The 27512-nt window shown below is 38.2% G+C and overlaps 1 protein-coding gene across 1 annotated transcript in view; it reads right to left on the minus strand.

Moving 5' to 3' along the window:
• Positions 1 to 3079: 3079 nt before the first annotated feature.
• The window catches only part of AMHR2 (anti-Mullerian hormone receptor type 2), a 154534-nt gene continuing 130101 nt past the window's right edge, over positions 3080 to 27512 (minus strand). Inside the window, exons 10-12 of the mRNA XM_053705541.1 lie at positions 17014 to 17161; positions 4413 to 4546; positions 3080 to 3253 (exon numbers count right to left, since the gene is read on the minus strand). Coding sequence (XP_053561516.1) covers positions 3080 to 3253; positions 4413 to 4546; positions 17014 to 17161 — 456 coding nt within the window. The remainder of the gene's footprint in view (positions 3254 to 4412; positions 4547 to 17013; positions 17162 to 27512) is intronic.

Genomic DNA, 27512 nt, shown 5'->3' on the forward strand with positions numbered 1-27512 from the left:
CCCCCGACGATCCACTTACAGTTCTTGATGTTCCGCTTGAAGGATCCATCCAGTCGGCAAGAAGTCTTCATCCGAGTGGCCTCTTCCATCTACATCCAGCCGGCAAAGTCTTCATCCATGCGGCCTCTTCTATCTTCATCCATCTGGCGCTGAGCGGGTCCATCCTGAAGACATCCGGCGCGGAGCAGGTCCATCCTGAAGACATCCGACGAGGAGCTCCTCTTCAATACGGTCTCCGCCGCAAACTGGATCTTAAATGCAAGTGATGTCATCCAAGATGGCGTCCCTTGCATTCCTATTGGCTGAAAGGTTCCAATCAGCCAATAGGATTATAGCCGCTAAAATCCTATTGGCTGTTCCAATCAGCCAATAGGATTTGAGCAGCTCTCATCCTATTGACTGTTCCAATTAGCCAATAGGATTGAGCTAAAATCCTATTGGCTGTTCCAATCAGCCAATAGGATTTGAGCAGCTCTCATCATATTGGCTGTTCCAATCTGCCAATAGGATTGAGCTCTCATCCTATTGGCTGATTGGAACAGCCAATAGGATGAGAGCTGTTCAAATCCTATTGGCTGATTGGAACAGCCAATAGAATTTTAGTGGCTCTAATCCTATTGGCTGATTGGAACCTTTCAGCCAATAGGAATGCAAGGGACGCCTCTTGGATGACATCACTTGCATTCAAGATCCAGTTTATGGCAGAGACCGTATTGAAGAGGAGCTCCTCGTCGGATGTCTTCAGGATGGACCCGCTCCGCGCAGGATGTCTTCAGGATGGACCCACTCCGTGCCGGATGTGGATGAAGATAGAAGAGGCCGCATGGATGAAGACTTCGCCGGCTGGATGAAGATGGAAGATGCCGCCCGGATGAAGACTTCTTGCCGCCTGGAGGAAGACTTCTTGCCAGCTGGATGGATCCTTCAAGCGGAACTTCAAGAACTGTAAGTGGATCGTCGAGGGTTAGTATTAGGTTTATTTAAGTGTTTTTTGGGTGGGTTTTATTTTTAGAGTAGGGTCTGGGCAGTAAAAGAGCTTAATGCCCTTTTAAGGGCAATGCTCATACAAATGCCCTTTTTTAGGGCAATGGGGAGCTAAGGTTTTTATATTTGGGGGGGTTGGTTGTGTGGGTGGTAAGTTTTACTGTTGGGGGTGTTTGTATTTTTCTTTACAGGTAAAAGAGCTGATTTATTTGGGGCAATGGCCCGCAAAAGGCCCTTTTACGGGCCATTGGTAGTTTATTGTAGGCTAGGGTTTTTTTTATTTGGGGGGGGGGGCTTTTTTTGATAGGGCTATTAGATTAGGTGTAATTCTTTTTTATTTTTGATACTGTGTTTTTTTTTTGTAATTTAGTGTTTTTTATTTTTTGCAACTTAGCTTTTATTTTTTTTGTAATTTTTAGTAATTTTTAATTGTAGATTTAAATAATATGAGTAGGGTTAGGTTTTTTTTAAATATTTAATAAAGTTAATTTAATTGGTAGTTGAATGTAATTTTAGTATAATAGTTAGGGTAGGTTAATTAATATTTAATTTATTATAAGATAGGGATGTTGTAATTTTAATGTAAAGTTAGTGGGTTGTTAGGTATAGGGGTTAATAGGTTTAGTTAGTGGTAATGATTTGGGAGGCCAGGGGTTTAGGGGTTAATACTTTTATTTAGTTGCAGTGGGGTCCGGGAGCGGCGGGATAGGGGTTAATACTTTTATTTAGTTGCGGTGGGGTCCGGGAGCGGCGGGATAGGGGTTAATACTTTTATTTAGCTGTGGTGGGGTCCGGGAGCAGCGGGATAGGGGTTAATACTTTTATTTAGTTGCGGCGGTGTCCGGGAGTGGCGGGATAGGGGTTAAACATTTTAGTATAGTGGCGGCGTTTAGTGACATGATATAAATAAAGTTGTTGGTAAAAAGCCGAATAGCAGTGATCAGTGAGTTAGTTAACAACAGTCTGCTGTTCATCGCCCCGTACTTGGTGTTCCTTTTTTTTTTTTTATAAATATGAAGGTCGTATTCAGGTCTACAGCTGCAATGTTAGGTGATGTTAGGCGAGCGTATTGGTGCCGTCGAATGCAAAAAAGTTGACGGCTTGATAAATATCCCCCTGGGGGATAAGTGCACAGTGAATGGGTGGAGTCATGATGCAGTATATTACAAGGAATGTTTTATTAATTGAAACATTCCAGGAAAAATCATCATTCAATGACCTGACATTGTTATAAAAGGGTGATTTATTTTTTATTTATTGATTAGCATGAAATGTTCATTTTTCTATGAAAAGTTACCTTTAAGTCTGATGAAATGCTCTGTAAGGGGGAGCACAACATTAGTGTTTCACTGATGTGAATAAATGAACCAGTCTTAGTAGAGAGAGTGCAAGTGAAATTATTTACGTTTAGAAAAGGCAGCAACAGGTTAAAAAAATCTAAAAAAGGTACAGGCAGGTGGTTTTAGAGGAGATTTGTCATGGCTGTTTAAAGGGACAATCAAGTCCAAAAAAAACTTTCATGTTTTAAATAGGGCATGCAATTTTAAACAACTTCCCAATTTACTTTTATCACCAATTTTGCTTTGTTCTCTTGGTATTCTTAGTTGAAAGCTAAAACTAGGAGGTTCATGTGCTAATTTCTTAGACCTTGAAGACTGCCTCTAATCTGAATACATTTTGACCACTAGAGGGCATTAGTTCACATGTTTCATATAGATAACATTGAGCTCATGCATGTAAAGTGACCTAGGAGTGAGCACTGATTGGCTAAACTGCATGTCTGTCAAAAGAACTGAAATAAGGGGGCAGTCAGCAGAGGCTTAGATACAAGATAATTACAGAGGTAAAACGTGTATTATTATAACTGTGTTGGTTATGCAAAACTGGGGAATGGGTAATAAAGGAATTATCTTTCTTTTTAAACAACAAAAATTCTGGTGTTGACTGTCCCTTTAAGACAATAGATTATTTTAATAAAACAATTCATATGCAGAACCAGCAGGCGGGATATTATTTTAGCTTGTGAGTTGGTTAACATGTTTCCGTGTGCTTTTCTAGAGAACTGACCACTAGATATTAAGATGTGATGCTCACATCAATCAGTGGGAATGTGGTGTGGTGCAGTGCACAGTGCTGGCTCCTCCTGCAGAACATTGCAATGGAACAGACAGAGGTTTGTAAGTCTCTGCTCAGCACACTGAGCTGTTAAGCGAGCCTCGCAATCAGGATCCCAGCAATCTTCTAGTGTTTCCCACAGGACCAAGCTGAGCTAAAGAAAGCAATAGAAAAATAAAGTTTTTTATGCAAGGAATGCAGTATCCATGGTACTATAATATACTTGTGTTAAAGACAATGAGGCTAAGAAAGAAATCTATGGGATGAGCTACTTCTTCAGTTACTGTGGGAAATTGTTGTAAATGGCCTGCCATATGGGGATGACAGTGAAGACTCTACTCTGCATGCACCATGCAAGATGATTGGTCATTGTGCCCTCTACCTCTTGTCTAAAAAGCCAGCTTGTACTGGATTATTGTGCTCTTGGACTAGTGTACACGCTTCTATGCCCATCTCTACTATGCCTGGACTCTAAATAATAAATAAATATATATATATATAATATATACAGTATGTCTCTAAATGTGATCATATTTAATAATCCAAAATGGAGACCTTCCAGGATAAACTAGAATTTATTCCTGCATTTCCAGTAATCATTAAAGATTATGAGGTATTCCAGAAACCATTCAGGGAGCAGACCTAGACACCTATCTGCAAGTTCTCTTTCAACCCACATGACCCTCTTGCTTTAGAGAGATTAAACTGCCATCACCACCCAATGCTTCTCCACAACATGTTATCTTGTGATTTCTCTATTACAAAGAAAATGAAAAATATGGCAAAAGGTGAGTTAAACAATGTGATGGTATTCTAAAAGAAGATTAATATTACTATACGAAAACATAAATGTAAATTGTTTTATGATTAAATAACAACTCATTGAGAGACATATTTTGCTTGTAAATTTAGCGACTAGGGAGGTCATTCCAAATATTGGGTAGAATTGGCAAAAAAGGATGGCATTGTAGGAGGTGGTAATGTGGGATTATATCATTAAGAAGCATATTGTTCAATACAATTTTTACCAGTAGGAAGCATTGTTACTGGACCATCCAGTTGGATCATTGTAAGAAATATTTTCACTTCACTTGCATATTCTATTATGGCATGTATAATAGAACTTTCACTGGCTTATAATGTATGATGTATGATATCAAATTGAGAATTGTAATATGTGTTTACATTTGTATGTGAAAATCTTGTATATTGTATGTGTTATCATATATTTCTCAATAGACTGGTTACAAAAATATAATAAATAAATAAATGTATTAGGATCAACATTGTTAACTGATTTCAAAGGTAAGTACCTGATTGCCACACCAGGTTCTGGGAAACCGTGGACGACACTTGTTTTCAACCACTAATGTTCGCAACCCATCCAATGTCACGTTTGTTCCCAGCTCTTCTAAAAATACGACTTGGAATTCCGGGGCCTGGAGATCTGACAACAGTCTTTGTTTTAGAATGATATGTAGCCTTCATGACTAAACACATACAGTATGTGAGTTCAGTTGTATAGCTCTAAGTCACAGATGATAAATAAAGAACATACTAGTTTTTAGGCCAACACTAGACAAGAATTTAAAATTCTAAATTATTTTTTCAAGCATTCTATTTGGGGTTGACAACTTTTTTGATGAAAATAAGGGAGACTAAGGAATTTACAATTTTCACATAGGAAATCAACAAATTATACAGTAGTTTATTTGATAAAGTTTGGTATGAGTTCACAGCTTCTAGGCAAGCTCCAGCAGATAATCCCTGTTCAATTTTGTATTCTAACAAAACAACAATATATATAGATACAGCCATGGAAGGAAATGTGTGTAGGGAGTTAGAGCTTTACAATTCAGAAAGAAAGGGTTAATGGCGAGGCACTCCAGTATAAATTTGCAGGTAAAGTAATTAAAGTACATATTATTATATTTTGTCTCTATCCCAACTTGTTTTATGTCCCTTTAAAGGGATAGAAAACCCTCATTTTTTCTTTCATGATTCAGATAGAGCATGGGATTTTAAACAACTTTCCAATTTTTCTTCTATTATCTCATTTGTTTTGTTCTCTTGGTATCCAATGTTAGAATAAGATACCTAGGTAAGCTCAGGTGCTGCTGATTGGTGGCTGCACATATATGCCTCATGTTATTTGTTCACCCAATGCATTAACTAGTTCCCAGTAGTGCTTTGCTGCTTCTACAGCAAAGGATATCAAGAGAATGAAGCCAATTAGATAACAGAAGTAAAAAATAAAGCTGTTTAAAATCATATGTTTTATCTGAATTATGATAGAAAAATGTCCCTTTAATACATTCAACAACTTTCTACTAATACATGGATTTTATTTTGCATCTAAGGCACAGTGGGAGTAAAGTCATTGGGGTAGATTTAACAAGGGCCAAATGGCCATTGTTCCCCTTGTTTCCGCGCAAGCCTTCAGGCTCGCCGGAAACAGCAGTTATGAAGCAGTGGTCTAAAGACCGCTGCTCCATGACTTGTCCGCTGCCTCTGAGGCTGCGGTTATAAATCCGCTCGATCCTATACGATCGGGCTGATTGATACCCCCTGCTAGCGGCCGCATTGCACAAGCAGCTCTGGTGAACTCCTTGTGCAATGATAAATGCCGATAGCTTATGCTGTCGGCATTCAGCGATGTCTCTCAGACATAATACAGCATATCATGTCGGACAGACATTGGTAAATCTACCCCATTAAAGGGACATAAACCTCAATTTTTTTCTTTCATGATTCAGATGGAGCATGTGATTTTAAACAACTTTCCAATTTAATTCTATTATCTAATTTGTTTTGTATTCTTCATTTCCTTTAATGAAAGGGATACGTAGGTAGACTCAAGAGCTGCTGAATGGTGGCTGCACATATATGCCTCATGTTATTGGCTCACCCAATGCATTCAGCTAGCTCCCAGAAGTACATTGCTGCTCTTTCAACAAAGGATATCAAGAGAATTAAGCAAATTAGAAATTGAAAAGTTGTTTAAAACTGTATGCTCTATCTAAATCATGAAAGAAACCAAATTGGGTTTTACATCCCTTTAACCTGTTAGATACATCAAAATTATTAACTAAATAAGAGTAGAAGAAAACAATATTAACTGTTTGAAATTAAGATTTTACATGTGCACTTAAATAAAATATATACTTACTGGGTATCTCCTTCACTAGAAATAGCAAATATTAGACAAAGTTTTGTAAGAGTGGGTAAGTTAATAATCCTTGTCGGGTGGAAAGAATCCCATATCAAATTGATTTATAATGTGGATTTCTCTCCTGGTAAACTGGCAAAATGTTATACCAATAAGGACTTAAGCTTTCCCAAGCTGACATCCTTCACCAAATTTGGGATTGTCCAACAATCCACAAACTCTGGTGTAAATTACATTTCTGGTATAATAAACTTTTTTCAGATCACTTTAAAATCTGTATCACATTATTTTTGTGTGTGACCTATTAACCACCAGATCTAGGAACTATAACAAGTTTCTGTACTTTGATTATGGTGATGAGACATTTGATCTTGAAGAAATGGAAGGATGTAGCCCCTCCCAGCTTTGCCAGATTTTTAAATAATGTGTTACAGCAAATAATTTTTGAGATCCAGAAAACTAACGCCTAGATTTAGAGTTTTACGTTAGCCGTCAAAAGCAGCATTAAGGGGTCCTAACGCTGCTTTTGGCCGCCCCGCTGGTATTTAGAGTCAGGCAGGAAAGGGTCTAACGCTCACTTTCAAGCCGCGACTTTTCCATACCGCAGATCCCCTTACGCCAATTGCGTATCCTATATTTTCAATGGGATCTTCCTAACGCTGGTATTTGGTCTTGGCTGAAGTAAGCGGTAGACCCTCTACCGACAAGACTCCTACCGCCCATGGAAAGGCTGTAGTTAAGAGCTTAATGGGCTAACGCCGGTATATAAAGCTCTTAACTACAGTGCTCTAAAGTACACTAACACCCATAAACTACCTATGTACCCCTAAACCGAGGCCCCCCCACATCGCCGCCACTATAATAAATATTTTTAACCCCTAATCTGCTGACCGCACATCGCCGCCACCTACATTATCCCTATGAACCCCTAATCTACTGCCCCTAACATCAACGACCCCTACATAATATTTATTAACCCCTAATCTGCCCCCCCCCAACGTCGCCGCCACCTAACTTCAAGTATTAACCCCTAATCTGCCGACCGGACCTCGCCGCTACTATAATAAATGTATTAACCCCGGAAGCTAAGTCTAACCCTAACACCCTCCTAATTTAAATATAATTTTAATCTAACAAAATAAATTAACTCTTATTAACTAAAGTCTTCCTATTTAAATCTAAATACTTACCTGTAAAATAAACCCTAACATAGCTACAATATAACAAATAATTATATTGTAGCTATTTTAGGACTAATATTTATTTTACAGGCAACTTTGTATTTATTTTAACTAGGTACAATAGCTATTAAATAGTTATTAACTATTTAATAGCTACCTAGTTAAAAGAATTACCAAATTACCTGTAAAATAAATCCTAACCTAAGTTACAATTAAACCTAACACTACATTATAATTAAATTAATTAAATAAATTAACTACCAATAACAACAATACAATTAAATAAACTAAACTAAATTACAAAAAAAAAACTAAATTACAGAAAATAAAAAAAGATTACAAGAATTTTAAACTAATTACACCTAATCTAAGACCCCTAATAAAATAAAAAAAATAATAAAAGTCCCTACCCTATTCTACATTACAAAGTAATCAGCTCTTTTACCAGCCCTTAAAAGGGCTTTTTGCGGGGCATGCCCCAAAGTAATCAGCTCTTTTGCCTGTAAAAAAAATACAACCCCCTAACATTAAAACCCACCACCCACATACCCCTACTCTAACCCACCCAAACCCCCCTTAAATAAACCTAACACTACCCCCCTGAAGATCTCCCTACCTTGAGTCGTCTTCACCCAGCCGGGCCGAAGGCTTCATCCGATGGGGCAGAAGAGGACATCCAGACCGGCAGAAGTCTTCATCCTTTCCAGGCAGAAGAGGACATCCGGACCGGCAGACATCTTCATCCAAGCGGCATCTTCTATCTTCATCCATCCGACGAGGAGCGGCTCCATCTTCAAGACCTCCGGCGCGGAACATCCTCCTTCCCCGACGACTACCCGACGAATGAAGGTTCCTTTAAGTGACGTCATCCAAGATGGCGTCCCTCGAATTCCGATTGGCTGATAGGATTCTATCAGCCAATCGGAATTAAGGTAGGAAAAATCTGATTGGCTGATGCAATCAGCCAATCAGATTGAAGTTCAATCCAATTGGCTGATCCAATCAGCCAATCGTATTGAACTCGCATTCTATTGGCTGTTCCGAAGATGCCGCTTGGATGAAGATGTCTGCCGGTCCGGATGTCCTCTTCTGCCCGGATAGGATGAAGACTTCTGCCCGTCTGGATGTCCTCTTCTGCCCCATCGGATGACTACTTCGGCCCGGCTGGGTGAAGACGACTCAAGGTAGGGAGATCTTCAGGGGGGTAGTGTTAGGTTTATTTAAGGGGGGTTTGGGTGGGTTAGAGTAGGGGTATGTGGGTGGTGGGTTTTAATGTTGGGGGGGTTTATTTTTTTTACAGGCAAAAGAGCTGATTACTTTGGGGCATGCCCCACAAAAAGCCCTTTTAAGGGCTGGTAAAAGAGCTGATTACTTTGTAATGTAGAATAGGGTAGGGACTTTTATTATTTTGTTTTTTTTTATTTTATTAGGGGGCTTAGATTAGGTGTAATTAGTTTAAAATTCTTATTCTTAATTTCTGAAATTTAGTTTTTTTTTAATAATTTAGTTTAGTTTATTTAATTGTATTTAATTGTTTTTATTGGTAGTTAATTTATGTAATTAATGTAATGATAGTGTAGTGTTAGGTTTAATTGTAACTTAGGTTAGGATTTATTTTACAGGTAATTTGGTAATTCTTTTAACTAGGTAGTTATTAAATAGTTAATAACTATTTAATAGCGATTGTACCTAGTTAAAATAAATACAAAGTTGCCTGTAAAATAAATATTAATCCTAAAATAGCTACAATATAATCGTTATATTGTAGCTATGTTAGGGTTTATTTTACAGGTAAGTATTTAGTTTTAAATAGGAAGACTTTAGTTAATAAGAGTTAATTTATTTCGTTAGATTAAAATTATATTTAATTTAGGGGGGTGTTAGGGTTAGGGTTAGACTTAGCTTTAGGAGTTAATACATTTATTATATTAGTGGCGAGGTCCGGTCGGCAGATTAGGGGTTAATACTTGAAGTTAGGTGGCGGCGACATTGGGGGGGGGGGGTGGCAGATTAGGGGTAAATACTATTTATTCTAGTGTTTGCGAGGCGGGAGTGCAACGGTTTAGGGGTTAATACATTTATTATAGTGGCAGCGAGGTCCGGTCGGCAGATTAGGGGTTAATAAGTTTAGGTAAGGTAGCGGCGACTTTGGGGGGCAGATTAGGGGTTAATAAATATAATATAGGGGTTGGTGGTGTTAGGGGCAGCAGATTAGGGGTTCATAGGGATAATGTAGGTTGCGGCGGTGTCCGGAGCGGCAGATTAAGGGTTGATAATATGCAGGGGTCAGCGATTACGGGGGCGGCAGATTAGGGGTTAATAAGTGTAAGGTTAGGGGTGTTTAGACTCGGGGTTCATGTTAGGGTGTGAGAAAATGAGGGTGTAATACACCAGTGTGTATTACTACCCTTAGGGGGCGCCTCCTAAGGCGTATCAACTAAACAAATGCTAAAGCAATAACAAACACCTAAATTGTTACTTGTAGAATATACAAATATGCTTATACATATATATGAAGATGTACCAACATAAAGTCCAAATGAGTTATAGTGATACAGTCCCAATCAGAAAATGCATCCAAAACACGGTAGGCAGCTCTCAGTCTTAGGATGGTCTTCCTGATAGAAGGGTAACTGAAAAAAGATAAAACACAGAGGCGCCAAACATGGCCTAGTATAGCCAAAAAACAGATGATAAAATCCACAAGGTAGCGATTAGATACTCACAATGGAGGCGCACCCATTGGTGCTTATGAAGCAGTCTGGAGCCTCTCAGTGGTCCAGCTCACTGGTATACTTCATGGATCAAATAGTGGTCCTTGGTCGTGGTGATTAGCAGGTTCCCTCCAGGATCAAAGTTGTGGAGCAGGCACAGCGTCTCAAGGTCTCACAGTTTCACCAAACACATCTGATAGGGACACGTGTAATCAAACAAACGCAAGGAAGAGTCACAGGGTATTTTGATTGGCTACTCCGGCGTCTGATGCAGCTATGTATTCGCACGCTCCCAGCCGATAGGCGCCTCTGTGTTTTATCTTTTTTCAGTTCATGTTAGGGTGTTAGGTGCAGACATAGAGAGTGTTTCCCCATAGGAAACAATGGGGCTGCGTTAGGAGCAGAACGCTGCTTTTTTGCAGGTGTTAGTTTTTTTTTCAGCCAGCTCAGCCCCATTGTTTCCTATGGGGATATCGTGCACAAGCACGTTTTCCCAGCTTACCGCTACCGTAGGCAACGCTGGTATTGAGAGTTGAAGTGGAGCTACATTAGGCTCAACGCACCCTTTTTTGAGCCTAACGCAGCCCCTCAGACAACTCTAAATACCAGCGTTGTTTAAAGGGTGCGCTGGGAAAAAAAGCAGCGTTAGCTACGCAGGTCTTTACTGACAAAACTCTAAATCTAGCCGTAATCTTCTTATTGAAAATAAGATTCAAGAGTTATTTGATAAATGGCTACCATTAATTAAAGCTCAACCATTACCTATTCAAAAGCAACTACTAAGCCCTCTACTTAATACTAAATCATTTGCCACATTAGCCCAGGCTGGTATATTTCCCCTCCCTTGGATACCTGTATCTCCGGTGCCTCTGTAAGATACAGGGTGTAGTTAATAGCAAATAGCAGAGTGGGTGGATGGAGAGCCATTGTTGTTTATTTATTTGTATTTTTTTTTTCTTTTGATGTAAAAAAATACCCAATTCATGGTCGATATTAATATCTATCGTATGTACAATGGTATAATTCTAAATATGTGTATGAAATCTACTCATTTTCTTTTCCTTTTTTTTTTTTTGCTTTCTTACCTTTTGTGGAGTATCGAAAATTTGTAAAGTTAATAGTCATTGTTCTTCGTTTGTAACATAATTCGATATTCTCTATTAATATGTATTGCATTGTTGTTTTTTTTTCTCTCTGAACTGTACAATGAATTGGATTATAAATAAATAAAAATAAAATAAAAAAGATTTTACATGTTGTAAAAAAAAAAAGGAGAGAAAGTGAGAAAAATGTTCTAAGAGCAGATAAATAAGGGAGCATAGGAGACAAATAAGGGAGATCCCTGGAAATAATGTAGGGTTGGTGATGCTAATTCTAATTTAAAAAAAAGCTGGATCTGATTTTGTGAATATTGTATATTTATATAAAATACAACTTTTAATCTTATTAAAATTGTATTGTCCATCAAAAATGAAAAAAAAATAAGAGAACAATCTAGTGTGTCATGAATATGTTTATGAAAATTTTAAAAAATGTGGCTATTTCAAAAGAAGGATTTATGTCAGTTTAATTACTAACTAATTAATGAATTAATTTTGAATACTATATTAGGGTAGGACATGGTATTAGGGTAGGACATGAAAAGGTGAAGTAACATGAATTCATACCATTCCTATTGTTTTGAGGTATCAAAATGAGTAAACTGGGGTTGCCAATAGACCCCTTTTTGTCAATCAGTGAAGGATATAAGATTATATATTGTCTTTCAATAAAATTCATTAGTATGTGACATTTACCTTGTAGTTAGTAAATTATTTCTTAATAATAATAATAATAATTTACATTTTTTAAATGGAAATAAGGAATTACAGAAGCACTTACTGTGAGGGGTAGCGCTGCTACAGTGAATTAATCTACTAATTGGTTATACTATGGGAGTTGCCAGAAAGAGGAGTGTTCAGTGTATATAGAGGACCTGATTGGATTGGAAGCACTGTGTGTGTGAACTTATTGGGGTTCTATGTAAAACCAGATATTTGTATTGTGTGAGGAAGGGAGGAGCCATTTCACAATAATCTCTGTGCAAACCTTTGTTACACTGATACATTTCACTTCACTATAATTCACTTTTTAGCTCCTCCGTGGTTGGGGGAAGGAGGATATACCAGTAATGATGGAGCTACAGGAGAGACACGGAAGTGATGGTGTTGTTTGCTTGTTTGCATGGATTCTAGGCACAGAACTGTTTCATAAAGAAGCTGATTATGCAATAAGACTAATAACCCCCCTTAAATAAACCTAACACTACCCCCCTGAAGATCTCCCTACCTTGAGTCGTCTTCACCCAGCCGGGCCGAAGGCTTCATCCGATGGGGCAGAAGAGGACATCCAGACCGGCAGAAGTCTTCATCCTATCCAGGCAGAAGAGGACATCCGGACCGGCAGACATCTTCATCCAAGTGGCATCTTCTATCTTCATCCATCCGACGAGGAGCGGCTCCATCTTCAAGACCTCCGGCGCAGAACATCCTCCTTCCCCGACGACTACCCGACAAATGAAGGTTCCTTTAAGTGACGTCATCCAAGATGGCGTCCCTCGAATTCCGATTGGCTGATAGGATTCTATCAGCCAATCGGAATTAAGGTAGAAAACATCTGATTGGCTGATGCAATCAGCCAATCAGATTGAAGTTCAATCCAATTGGCTGATCCAATCAGCCAATCGTATTGAACTCGCATTCTATTGGCTGTTCCGAAGATGCCGCTTGGATGAAGATGTCTGCCGGTCCGGATGTCCTCTTCTGCCCGGATAGGATGAAGACTTCTGCCCATCTGGATGTCCTCTTCTGCCCCATCGGATGAAGACTTCGGCCCAGCTGGGTGAAGACTACTCAAGGTAGGGAGATCTTCAGGGGGGTAGTGTTAGGTTTATTTAAGGGGGGTTTGGGTGGGTTAGAGTAGGGGTATGTGGGTGGTGGGTTTTAATGTTGGGGGGTTTGTATTTCTTTTTACAGGCAAAAGAGCTGATTACTTTGGGACATGCCCCGCAAAAAGCCATTTTAAGGGCTGGTAAAAGAGCTGATTACTTTGTAATGTAGAATATGGTAGGGAATTTTATTATTTTTTTTTAATTTTATTTTATTAGGGGGCTTAAATTAGGTGTAATTAGTTTAAAATTCTTGTAATCTTTTTTTATTTTCTGTAATTTAGTTGTTTTTTTTATAATTTAGTTTAGTTTATTTAATTGTATTTAATTGTTGTTATTGGTAGTTAATTTATTTAATTAATGTAATGATAGTGTAGTGTTAGGTTTAATTGTAACTTAGGTTAGGATTTATTTTACAGGTAATTTGGTAATTCTTTTAACTAGGTAGTTATTAAATAGTTAATAACTATTTAATAGCTATTGTACCTAGTTAAAATAAATACAAAGTTGCCTGTAAAATAAATATTAATCCTAAAATAGCTACAATATAATTATTTGTTATATTGTAGCTATGTTAGGGTTTATTTTACAGGTAAGTATTTAGTTTTAAATAGGAAGACTTTAGTTAATAAGAGTTAATTTATTTAGTTAGATTAAAATTATATTTAATTTAGGTGGTGTTAGGGTTATGGTTAGACTTAGCTTTAGGGGTTAATACATTTATTATAGTAGTGGCGAGGTCCGGTCAGCAGATTAGGGGTTAATACTTGAAGTTAGGTGGCGGCGACATTGGGGGGGCATATTAGGGGTTAATACTATTTATTCTAGTGTTTGCAAGGCGGGAGTGCGACGGTTTAGGGGTTAATACATTTATTATAGTGGCGGCGAGGTCCAGTCGGCAGATTAGGGGTTAATAAGTGTAGGTAAGGTAGCGGCGACTTGGGGGGGGGCAGATTAGGGGTTAATAAATATAATATAGGGGTCGTGGTGTTAGGGGCAGCAGATTAGGGGTTCATAGGGATAATGTAGGTTGCAGCGGTGTCCAGAGCGGCAGATTAAGGGTTAATAATAATATGCAGGGGTCAGCGATAGCGGGGGCGGCAGATTAGGGGTTAATAAGTGTAAGGTTAGGGGTGTTTAGACTCGGGGTTCATGTTAGGGTGTTAGGTGCAGACATAGAGAGTGTTTCCCCATAGGAAACAATGGGGCTGCGTTAGGAGCTGAACGTTGCTTTTTTGCAGGTGTTAGGTTTTTTTTCAGCCAGCTCAGCCCCATTGTTTCCTATGGGGATATCGTGCACAAGCACGTTTTCCCAGCTTACCGCTACCGTAGGCAACGCTGGTATTGAGAGTTGAAGTGGAGCTACATTAGGCTCAACGCACCCTTTTTTGAGCCTAACGCAGCCCCTCAGACAACTCTAAATACCAGCGTTGTTTAAAGGGTGCGCTGGGGAAAAAAGCAGCGTTAGCTACGCGGGTCTTTACCGACAAAACTCTAAATCTAGCCTTAATCTTCTTATTGAAAATAAGATTCAAGAGTTATTTGATAAATGGCTACCATTTATTAAAGCTCAACCATTACCTAGTCAAAAGCAACTACTAAGCCCTCTACTTAATACTAAATCATTTGCCACATTAGCCCAGGCTGGTATATTTCACCTCCCTTGGATACTCCGGTGCCTCTGTAAGATACAGGGTGTAGTTAATAGCAAATAGCAGAGTGGGTGGATGGAGAGCCATTGTTGTTTATTTATTTGTATTTTTTTTTCTTTTGATGTAAAAAAAAACCCAATTCATGGTCGATATTAAAATCTATCGTATGTATAATGGTATAATTCTAAATATGTGTAAGAAATCTACTCATTTTCTTTTCCTTTTTTTTTTTGCTTTCTTACCTTTTCTGGAGTACCGAAAATTTGTAAAGTTAATAGTCATTGTTCTTCGTTTGTAACATAATTCGATATTCTCTATTAATATGTATTGCATTGTTGGCTTTTTTCTCTCTGAACTGTACAATGAATTGGATTATAAATAAATAAAAATAAAATAAAAAAGATTTTACATGTTTTAAAAAAAAAAAAGGAGAGAAAGTGAGAAAAATGTTCTAAGAGCAAATAAATAAGGGAGCATAGGAGACTGTAAAAATGTTTGGGCAAATAAGGGAGATCCCTGGAAATAATGTAAGGTTGGTGATGCTAATTCTAATTTAAAAAAAAGCTGGATCTGATTTTGTGAATATTGTATATTTATATAAAATACAACTTTTAATCTTATTAAAATTGTATTGTCCATCAAAAATGAAAAAAAATAAGAGAACAATCTAGTGTGTCATGAATATGTTTATGAAAATTTTAAAAAAATGTGGCTATTTCAAAAGAAGGATTTATGTCATTTTAATTACTAACTAATTAATGAATTAATTTTGAATACTATATTAGGTTAGGACATGGTATTAGGGTAGGACATGGAAAGGTGAAGTCACATGAATTCATACCATTCCTATTGTTTTGAGGTATCAAAATGAGTAAACTGGGGTTGCCAATAGACCCCTTTTTGTCAATCAGTGAAGGATATAAGATTATATATTGTCTTTCAATAAAATTCATTAGTATGTGACATTTACCTTGTAGTTAGTAATAATAATAATAATAATAATAATTTAAATTTTTCAAATGGAAATGAGGAATTACAGAAGCACTTACTGTGAGGGGTAGCGTTGCTACAGTGAATGAATCTACTAATTGGTTATACTATGGGAGTTGCCAGAAAGAGGAGTGTTCAGTGTATATAGAGGACCTGATTGGATTGGAAGCACTGTGTGTGTGAACTTATTGAGGTTCTATGTAAAACCAGATATTTGTATTGTGTGAGGAAGGGAGGAGCCATTTCACAATAATCCTTTGTTACACTGATACATTTCACTTCACTATAATTCACTTTTTAGCTCCTCCGTGGTTGGGGGAAGGAGGATATACCAGTAATGATGGAGCTACAGGAGAGACACGGAAGTGATGGTGTTGTTTGCATGGATTCTAGGCACAGAACTGTTTCATAAAGAAGCTGATTATGCAATAAGGCTACTGATAGCAATACCAATATTTTATTTTTAATAGCTAAGTGGAAAATGTATTTGATTTGTTATTTTAACCTCCAAAGTGACTTGACCAACCTACAGCACCCTAGTCAGAACCTGGCTCTGGGACCCCAGCTGATGACAACAAGCAGTAGGAAGAGGAGTTGTATGGTGCATGTGATCTGAGGTATGTGGGTGCACAAGCATAAATGGGTTGCTGACAACATGCATCTGCTCTACAGTCTGTTGAAGGACCAGTAAATACAGTAGATTTGCATAATAAACAAATGCATGATAAAAAGACAATGCAATAGCTCTTAGTATAAACTTCAAATAAGTAGTAGATTTGTTTCTGATAAATTTCAGTTATGTCTATTTCCACTTCTCTTGTATCATGTGACAGCCATCAGCCAATGATAAATGCATATGCGTATAGTCTGTGAATTCTTGCACATGCTCAGTAGGAGCTGGTAACTCAAAAAGTGTAAATAAAAAAAGACTGTTTACATTTTGTTAATGGAAGTAAATTGGAAAGTTGTTTAAAATGGATGCTCTATCTGAATCACAAAAGTTTAACTTTGACTTCAGTGTCACTTTAATGTATATAGCTGGCATTATGTGTCTGCTAGGAAAGTTAATTTGCCCTATGATTTGGGAATGCAGCATATAGGAAAATTCATCTGGTCTGAGGATTGGACATACAGCAAGCATAAAGGGGGTGCAGGCTTACACATTAAGGTTGGAGCCATTTCATATGTAAAAATATGGACAGGAATCAATAGTCATGGATGTAAAAACAACGTAATAATTATAATGCAGCCTTTGGAAGTATAATGTAATTACAAAACTCACCTTCATATAAGCTTTTACAGCGAGTGAATATCTCCCATAGAAGAAGTCCAAGAGAATAGACATCTGCCTGAGCGAGTGCTGTTTCCCAGGACATTAGATTTAGGGAGCCATCCAACATCTCTGGGGACATGTACCGTAGTGTGCCATTCTGTAATATATATTACTCATGAAAACTAAGCTGCCATGGGAATTATCAGCCCTAAAAAAATAACTAGCAAGTCTAATGCACATAACAAAGTGACTTTCAAAGTTGAAAATTAAGCAAGTAGCAGTTTGTAAAGATATGCACTGGTCACCAGGTTTCTGCCTTACACTCATTTAAAATGAAGGCCCTCGTGATGCCTGAGCATTGTAGCATACAGCAGCATCCTTGTTCCGATGCTGTGAAATGATTACTCACAAGTAGTGCTAGGGTTGCCAGCCACCCGCCCCGGTTTCACCGGGACAGTCCCGGTCTGAGGCTCTGTGTCCCGTGTCCCGGAACTAGCCTCAAATGCCCCGGGCTAAGCGCTCCCCTGGCGCAGTGAGCACAGACTTTACAAAATATAAGATGGCCAGAGGAGCGCTTAGCCTGGGGTTACTAAAAAAACGGGTAGTCTGCAGGAGAGATGGAGTATGATGATGTGAGTGTGACACAGTGGGAGGGGGGAAGAGGGTCGGACGGAGGGGAGTCGTCACATCCTGCAGCATTCGTCTCAGAAGCAGTGAAGGGAGGAGCAGAAGGGTGCGCAGACACGAAAACTAGGTAGGCACCAGCCAGGCCTTACTAATTACTAAGGGGTCTCCATAAGAGCTGTGCGAGACGGAGCCCTCCGTATATAGACATCACAGCCAGCCTGTGGCATAAGGCGGAATTAGTTTAGTATATAATGGCGCTGCAGGAAGCTCTCTTTCAAAATAAATAATAACAGCAGTTCTGAACTTCTTAGCTGAGGGTGGTTTCTTAGTGGGTGGAATGTTTATCAGTGAGGTGCGTTAGTATTCGCATATACCAGTGCTTTCTCCTTATAGATATATATTTACAATGTCAGTCTGTGATGTGATGGGGGATTGCAGAGATTTGTCTCACAGCTTCCCAAGTTTATTTTGATAGCTGCATTGATAGCAACCTTAATTATATATAATATATATATAATATATAATATATATATATATATATATATATTATATATAATATATTTTATATAATATATATATATTATATATATATATATAATATATTATATATAATATATTATATATATAATAATATATATATATATATTATATATAAATTGATTTCATAATAAATTTGATGCCACGAGAAGCCACACTCCAAACCACGCCCTGAGACACACACCCGCAAAAGGTGGCAACCCTAAGTGGTGCTCTCACACTGACATCATCATAGTGTAGAAAAGATAGTTGGCACTTCAGCAATGTTTGAAAAAAAATATATAAAACTTTATTTAACCCCTTAGTGACCAGACCATTTTTCAATTTTCTTACCGTTAAGGACCAGGGCTATTTTTAAATTTCTGCGGTGTTTGGGTTTATCTGTAATTTTCCTCTTACTCATTTACTGTACCCACACATATTATATACAGTTTTTCTCTAACTTAAATGGACTTTCTACATATATGATTATTTTCATCATATCATATAATTTACTATAAAAAAAAATATAAAATATGATGAAAAAATTGGAAAAAAAACACTTTTTTCTAACTTTGACCCCCAAAATCTGTTACACATCTACAACCACCAAAAAACAACCATGCTAAATAGTTTATACATTTTGTCCTGAGTTTAGAAATAACCAATGTTTACATGTTCTTTGCTTTTTTTTGCAAGTTATAGAGCAATAGGTACAAGTAGCATTTTGCTATTTCCAAACCATTTTTTTTTTTTCAAAATTAGCGATTCTTACATTGTAAAACTGATATACATTTTTTAGGGTTTCATGTCCCTTTAACCCCTTAAGGCCCAGACATTTCAGACTAAAACTTCCCCAAAAGACCAGAGCATTTTTGCCATCACTACATTTAAACAGAAATAAAGCCTTTTTTATATTTACCTATCAAAACTATATATTTTTTGTAGTAGACAACCCAAAGTTTGTATCTAGGCCCATTTTGGTATATTTCATGCCACCATTTCACCGCCAAATGCGATCAAATAAAAAAAAAACGTTAACTTTTTCACAAACTTTAGGTTTCTCACTGAAATTATTTACAAACAGCTTGTGCAATTATGGCACAAATGGTTGTAAATGCTTCTCTGTGATCCTCTTTGTTTAGAAATAGCAGACATATATGGCTTTGGCATTGCTTTTTATAATTAGAAGGCCGATAAATGCCGCTGCACACCACACTTGTATTATGCCCAGCAGTGAAGGGGTTAATTAGGTAGCTTGTAGGGTTAATTTTATCTTTAGTGTAAAGATCAGCCTCCCATCTGACACATCCCACCCCCTGATCCCTCCCTGACCCCTCTCAAACAGCTCTCTTCCCTCCCCCACCTCACAATTGACACCGCCATCTTAAGTACTGGCAGAAAATCTGCCAGTACTAAAATAAGTTTGTTTTTTTTTCTTAATTTTTTTTCTTATATAATTTCTGCAGTATAGGATCCCCCCTTACCACCCAACCTCCCTAAGCCTCCCCAAACAGCTCTCTAACCCTCCCCCCTCTTCCTATTTGCCGCCATCTTAGGTACTGGCAGCTGTCTGCCAGTACCCAGTTTGCTATAAATTATTGTTTTTTTTTTGTGTAAAAAAAAAAAAAAAAAAATTTCCTTAATGTAGCTGCCCACCTCATTAGCAAACCCCCATCCCCCTCCCACATCCCTTTACAAACATGGATACCACATAGGATCCCCCTCTCTTCCTTCCCTCTCCTCCCTCCTTCCCACTGCCGTGATCAATGTAGCGTGGCGTAGTGGTCCCACCCGCTTCCACCCCCCTTCACGCCCCTTTCAGGCCAACTTACCGCCTCCTCCAGCGATGGGCTGCTCACCCACCTCCCTCCAAGCCCTCCCACGCCACCAACGATCAGCACCATCAGTGGGTGATGCAGATAGGACCACAGAGTGGCCCTCTCTGCATTGGTAGTTGCCTAAAGGGTATTGCATGATGCCTCAATATCGAGTCATCGCTGCTATACCCTGAGAACAGCTGGAAGTGATCACGATCGCTTCCAGCGCTCAGTTTCACTGAGGATGTGCTATGTATGTCCTTGGTCCTTAACTGCTGTTTTTTTGAGGACGTACATAGCACATACTTGGTCCTTAAGGGGTTAATCATTTAACACATCATGAAAGGGGCAAATAAAGAAAATACACTGCTTCATCTGAATTAAAAAACAAAAAATGTTATGGGCCAGATTACAAGCAGTTAGCGCACGTATTACAAGTTGAAAGTAAAAAACAAAATTTATGCTTACCTGATAATTTTCTTTTTTTCTTGACACAGTGAGTCCACGGATTATCAGTAATTACTATTGGGAATGTCACTCATGGCCAGCAGGAGGAGGCAAAGAGCACCACAGCAAAGCTGTTAAGTATCACCTCTCTTCCCTCAAACCCCAGTCATTCGACCGAAGGAAAAGGAGAGAAATTAAGTAACACAAGGTGCAGAGGTGTCTGAGGTTTATAAAACAAAAAGACTGCCTGAACAAACAGGACGGGCCGTGGACTCACCGTGTCAATAAATAAATAAATTTATCAGGTAAGCATAAATTTCGTTTTCTTTCTAATGACACGGTGAGTTCACGGATCATCAGTAATTACTATTGGGAATCAATACCCAAGCTAGAGGACAGAGATGATAAGGGAGGGACAAGACAGGGAACCTAAACAGAAGGGACCCCATCTTAATGAACCTTTCTCCCAAAAGAAGCCTCAGCCGAGGCAAAAGTATCAAATTTAAAGAATTTTGAAAAAGTATGTAGAGAGGACCAAGTTGCAGCCTTGCAAATCTGTTCCACAGAAGTCTCATTTTTGAAGGCCCAAGAAGAAGAAACAGCCCTTGTGGAATGAGCAGTGATTCTCTCAGGGGGCTGCTGTCCAGCAGTTTCATAGGCCAAACAAATTATTCTCCTCAGCCACAAAGAAAAAGACGTAGCCGTAGCTTTCTGACCCTTGCGTTTCCCAGAGAAAACGACAAACAAGGAAGAGGACTGGCGAAATTCCTTAGTCGCCTGCAAATAGTACTTCAACGCACGTACAACATCTAGGTTGTGCAACAAACGCTCCTTATGAGAAGATGGGTTAGAACACAAAGAAGGTACAATGATTTCTTGGTTAATATTCCTATCCGAAACCACTTTGGGAAGGAAACCTAACTCAGTACGTAGAACCACCTTATCGGAATTAAATATAAGGTAAGGGGATTCACACTGCATTGCCGAGAGTTCAGAGACTCTTCAAGCAGAAGAAATTGCAACAAGAAACAAAACTTTTCAAGATAACATCTTAATATCTAAGGAATGCATAGGCTCAAACTGAGCCTGCTGAAGAACTCTAAGAACAAGGTTAAGACTCCAGGGAGGAGTAACATGCTTGAACACAGGTCTGATTCTAGCCAAGGCCTGACAGAAGGATTGGACATCTGGCACATCCGCCAAACGTTTGTGCAACAATATAGATAATGCAGAAATTTGACCCTTAAAGGTACTTGCAGATAATCCCTTCTCCAGACCTTCCTGGAGAAAACAAAACAAAGGGAAGTGATCCCAAATTTGCTGGAAAGGGCAAAAATTCTATTATCTCCCAGCTGACCTTGTTTTCTATCTTATAGAAGCAGGTAACTCACTGGGAGTGTTCTTAGAGCATATTACAACATTTAAATCAAGGGAAAAAACCCTATTAAGAGAATAGGGAAAAGTATGCTCTTTCTACACATAGGGGGCTCGATCACATATGCAGCGTCGCCCGCAAAAGCCGGAGACGCCAGATTTTTTGCGATTTTGGTATTACATATACAGCGTAGCATACAAGTTACGAGCGTATATTTCACCCTTCGCCCATTTTTTTTAACCATAGACTAACATAGAACAGACGCGCAATTTGGTATCCAATATACAGCGTAAGGACTTACGCGCGCAGAATTCAGAAAATCTAAAAATTCAGAAAATCATAAATAAATAAACAACAATGGCTCTCCATCCACCCACTCTGCTATTTACTATAAACTACACCCTGTATCTTACAGAGGCACCGGAGATACAGGTATCCAAGGGAGGGGAAATATACCAGCCTGGGCTAATGTGGCAAATTATTTAGTATTAAGTAGTATCTTCAATAAGAAGATTAGTTTTCTGGATCTCAAAAATTAATTGCTATAATACATTATTTAAAAATCTGGCAAAGCTGGGAGGGGCTACATGCTTCCATTTCTTCAAGATCATGGCCTCCATTACATATGCAGCGTCGCCCGCAAAAGCCGGAGACGCCAGATTTTACGAGATTTTGGTATTACATATACGGTGTAGCATACAAGTTACGCGAGTATATTTCACTCTTCGGACGTATTTTTTTAACCATAGACTAACATAGAACAGACGCGCAATTTGGTATCCAATATACAGCGTAAGGACTTACGCGCGCAGAATTCAGAAAATCTACTCCATTCTCATCTCGCCACAAATTGCAGGCAAAGCAACCCTTGCACTGACTAAAAAAGCAACGTAACTCCCTGGAAGCCTTAACAAACACAAACATTTAAGCAGCATCTCAAGGTTAAAGGGACAGTATACTATGATATTGTTTTTTTAAGGTTTAGTTTTGTATTTGAAATAGTTTGAAGCCACAACATAATCAAATGGATTGAGCTTGTAGGTACTTTATCACATTGTGGACATATACTTGCTTATTTACTTTAAATTTCTTTTCAAAACAATCAACAATACTTGGAGGAGAGAACAATGGGAAATCATAATTGTATTACCTTCATCTCTTTATATATGGGTTTATATATGAATTTTGAATAGCAGAATTACGTGTCGCATTTATTTGAAATTGCGGATCATTTTTATGAGTGTTAGCCTAATTTGCATAAAACTACTCTATATTGACACTTTCCGTGGACAAAATACTGGCGTAAGTTACTTGCAACGACTAAAATGTGTATTTGCACACATTTCAGAAGATCGCCAGTTTGTCCTACTTACGCCAGTTTAGCATCTGACGGCGCAGTATATGTATATATGTAATACCCCGATGTGCGAGGTGAAATTACGGGCAGCGCGGGTTCCCTCGCTTGCGCTGAAACCTGCGCCGTATATGTGATCGCGCCCATGGTATATATTTTTCCACTTAAAATTTAACTTTTACTAGTTAGAGTTAAAAAAGGCAGCAGAAATAGAAGTTGTATCTAGTGTGCCAGAAAAATAGTTAAAAACACAACTCTGTAACTGTGACTTGCATCAAGTACTTAAATGTTGCTGATTTTTGGTTGTCTATCATGTATGAGGAGGAGGAGAAAAATCAACGATTTTAGGTAAAAGTAAGAGCCAATATACCCCAAATGTTACAACAAATATTACAACAGCAAATAAAAAATATAAATTAGTAGATAGTCTGAAATTAACAGAGTGCAGTTAAAATAAACACGAAGCCCCTGACGCGGTCGCGTTTCACTTATACGCTTCCTCGGAATAATAAATAATACAACTGAGCCTCTCCAAAAGATGTTCGTCCCATGTCTGCATAAACTGCCTACTTTAATCCTATTAACCCTAAATAGGATTACTAGTACTTAACGTCCCAAACAGACTTAACTGTTGAAGTGCCATAGTCTCTCTTACCCAAGAAATAAAATTAGGCACTTACCTGAATTTTGATCTGCCCGGCAGCAGGGCAGCTCACTTGGTATGAGAGGGCATCCTCCCTCACATAGACCCGTGGAAAATTAGGAAAGACTGAATAATCCTACTCAGACTTTCAGGATAGGGCAGCAACAACTGTGTGGGAGGCGCAGTGAGGATTATACCCCACAAGATCCCAATTGCTTAAAAGCCACCACTGCTCTACTGAAGAGACTGACGTGTGCTATGGCTAAACCCCAGGAAAGATCAGAACAAACCTGCTCTGCTTTAAAATAATAAAATCTTGATTGAAGAATTTTCTTTCAGACACCTAAACTTTACCACCTTGCAATGCAGGCAAAGAGAATGACTGGGGTTTGAGGGAAGGGAGGTGATACATAACAGCTTTGCTGTGGTGCTCTTTGCCTCCTCCTGCTGGCCAGGTGTGATATTCCCAATAGTAATTACTGATAATCCGTGGACTCACCGTGTCATTAGAAAGAAAGTTAGCATGTGAGCAAAAGGATTTCAGGTATTGCGACTACGCTAATTTCTTACTATAGACTCCCATGGGCAGCACTAAAAAAAAATAACTTTTAGCACTTGCATGCTAATCCAGCAACAGCGCTAAAGCCAAAGGTAGCTATAAATACTTTACATGCCAATGTTCTTCACATAGAAGAAAATATTATTTCTAATTTTAAATATATATTTATATATATATATATATATATATATATATAAATCTTTTATTTTGTAAAATAGGTATCTATACCTGTATGTCTACTTATATGAATATATTACATGTAAAGATATATATACAGATATGTATAGAAATATATATTTAAAAATTAAAATAAGTATTTATTCAAACACACAGTAAAACACATTAAAAAAATTAAAATGTAATACAGATTATACTTCATGTTTCAAGGTATTTAACTGGAAAGGGCTGAAAACCCCCAATATATATGTGTTTATATGTGTATATACCGGCGTATATACATATTTACATATATAAACACACACACACACACACATATATATATATATATATATATATATATATATATATATATAAAAACATGGCTGATACCTCACACTTGACTCTACCCTACCCCCAATTAACTGGCACGTGAGTGTAGCGCACATTGAGAAGCACTAGCACTACACCCTGCTGGGCCACGATCCCCCAAGTAAAAAATATAAATTTGACACAACAATGTGAGCCCAAAAAAAACAACATGTGAAAATCATTAAGCCTGTGCTGTAAGTGGGAAGGGAACGGATGGTGGCACTGGCTAATGACTATTTCTGAACGAAAAATATATGAAAATTATACGTCAATGCTTAAACGGCCCTAATAGAAATAAAAGGGGTGACGTAATAAATCTATTTAAGGGCCCTACTACACTAGGCATGTGTAAACTGCTCTATAACGGGGCAAAATTAAAAATACCCCCCCCCCCCCCCCACTTAGAGCTTCTTAAAATAATTAATTGTTACATTTTAACATGTTTTTCTGTAACAGAATCAGTGTAACCCTCCACCCCCCTAAAAAAAAATACTACATTTCACCCACTGTACCATGGACCTTAATGGCATTTTTTTTTAAATGTATTTATTTTTAATAAACTTTTTTTCTGTCTCTAAAAGACTGATGTCCCCAACTGTCCCTATGGAGGAGCTTCTACTGATATACACATGTTTAGACACAAATATACTGTATATATATATATATATATATATATATATATATATATACAGTATATATACATATATACACATACACACTCATATTTATATATGTATGTATATATATATATTTATAAAAAAAAATATCAGAAGTTGTATACATGTGTTACGCTACGTCTCTAGTCACGCTAATACTTTAAACGCAGATTTTGTTTGCGCTCAAGCATAACCATTTGCTTTCAACTTGTAATATGAGTTAGCGCTGTTGCAATATTGCTTATCACATCCATACTAACATTAGCGTGCCACTGGTAACCTAGCCCTATGTGTTTTATAAGCTGCTTTCATTGTGTTTTTAAATGTTTTATATATGAATATATTTGTATATATATATATATATATATATATATATATATATATATATATATATATATATATATTAAAAAATATATACAGTATCTCACAAAAGTGAGTACACCCCTCACATTTTTGTAAATATTTTATTATATCTTTCATGTGACAACACTGAAGAAATGACACTTTGCTACAATGTAAAGTAGTGATTGTACAGCCTGTATAACAGTGTAAATTTGCTGTCCCCTCAAAATAATTCAACACACAGCCATTAATGTCTAAACCGTTGGCAACAAAAGTGAGTACACCCCTAAATGGAAATGTCCAAATTGGACCCAATTAGCCATCCCCCCTTCGTGTCATGTGAATCGTTAAAGTTACAAGGCCTCAGGTGTGAATGGGGAACAGGTGTGTTAAATTTGGTGTTATCGCACTCACAATCTCTCATACTGGTCACTGGAAGTTCAACATGGCACCTCATGGCAATGAACTCTCTGAGGATCTGAAAAAAAGAATTGTTGCTCTACATAAAGATGGCCTAGGCTATAAGAAGATTGTCAAGACCCTGAAACTGAGCTGCAGCACGGTGTGCAAGACCATACAGCGGTTTCACGGGACAGGTTCCACTCAGAACAGGCCTCACCATGGTTGACCAAAGACATTAAGTGCACATGCTCAGCGCCATATCCAGAGGTTGTCTTTGGGAAATAGATGTTTGAGTGCTGCAAGCATTGTTGCAGAGGTTGAAGGGGTGGGGGTCAGCCTGTCAGTGCTCAGACCATACGCCGCTCACTGCATCAAATGTCTGCATGGCGGGGGGCGGAGCTAGCTTTGAAGCTGAATGGTCGCATGTCTGCATAGCTCCGGCTATAAACTGCCTTTAATCATATATTTTTTTATTTTAAAAGAGTTTTATTGAAATTTCACAATATGCATACAGTGGTGTCAATGAAATCACATTACATTGCGAATTTGGCAAACAACACAATTTAACAAACAACACAATATCTGTCAGCATAACATGATAAAGCAGCTTTCCAGAAGTACATCACTTTCCAGTTAAATCAGTTCAAGCATTCAGTTTTATATTTCCAGGCTAATCTACCTTATACCTACACCCATTGCAATATACTCAGATGCCATGTCCTCACTAGCTTAGTGTCTCAATCCAGGGAGCGGCGGAGGCCGGACCAGCCGTGTTCGTGTATAGCCCGCTTTTGTCAAATCCCAGTATAGTGTGATATCTAAAAATATCTCTTTTCTCTGGGTTTTAAAATACCCATATTCCTCTAGTTGTAGGGTGTCTTCTACATGTTTCAGCCAATCCTGCACCGTAGGTGGTACTGGGGTTTTCCACCTACTGGCTATCAAAGATCTAGCTGAGTTTAAGGAGAACTGTATTACTCTCTGTCTGATTTGACATATTTTATTGGGGAGTGCATTCAGTAAAGCTATCTCAGGGGTCAGTTTAAATGTGTCTCCTACTAAGTGTTGCAAGAAGAGTTCTATTTCCTGCCAGAGTGGTTTAATGATGGGGCAGTCCCACCACATGTGTGACATGGAGCCTTTCTGTTTACACCCTCTCCAACACAAGTCGGATGAGTGTGGGTATATACTTTTAAGGCGCGACGGTGTCAGGTACCACCTGGATAATAACTTGTAATT

This window comes from Bombina bombina, chromosome 3, assembly GCF_027579735.1.
Source record: "Bombina bombina isolate aBomBom1 chromosome 3, aBomBom1.pri, whole genome shotgun sequence".
Taxonomy (NCBI): domain Eukaryota; kingdom Metazoa; phylum Chordata; class Amphibia; order Anura; family Bombinatoridae; genus Bombina; species Bombina bombina.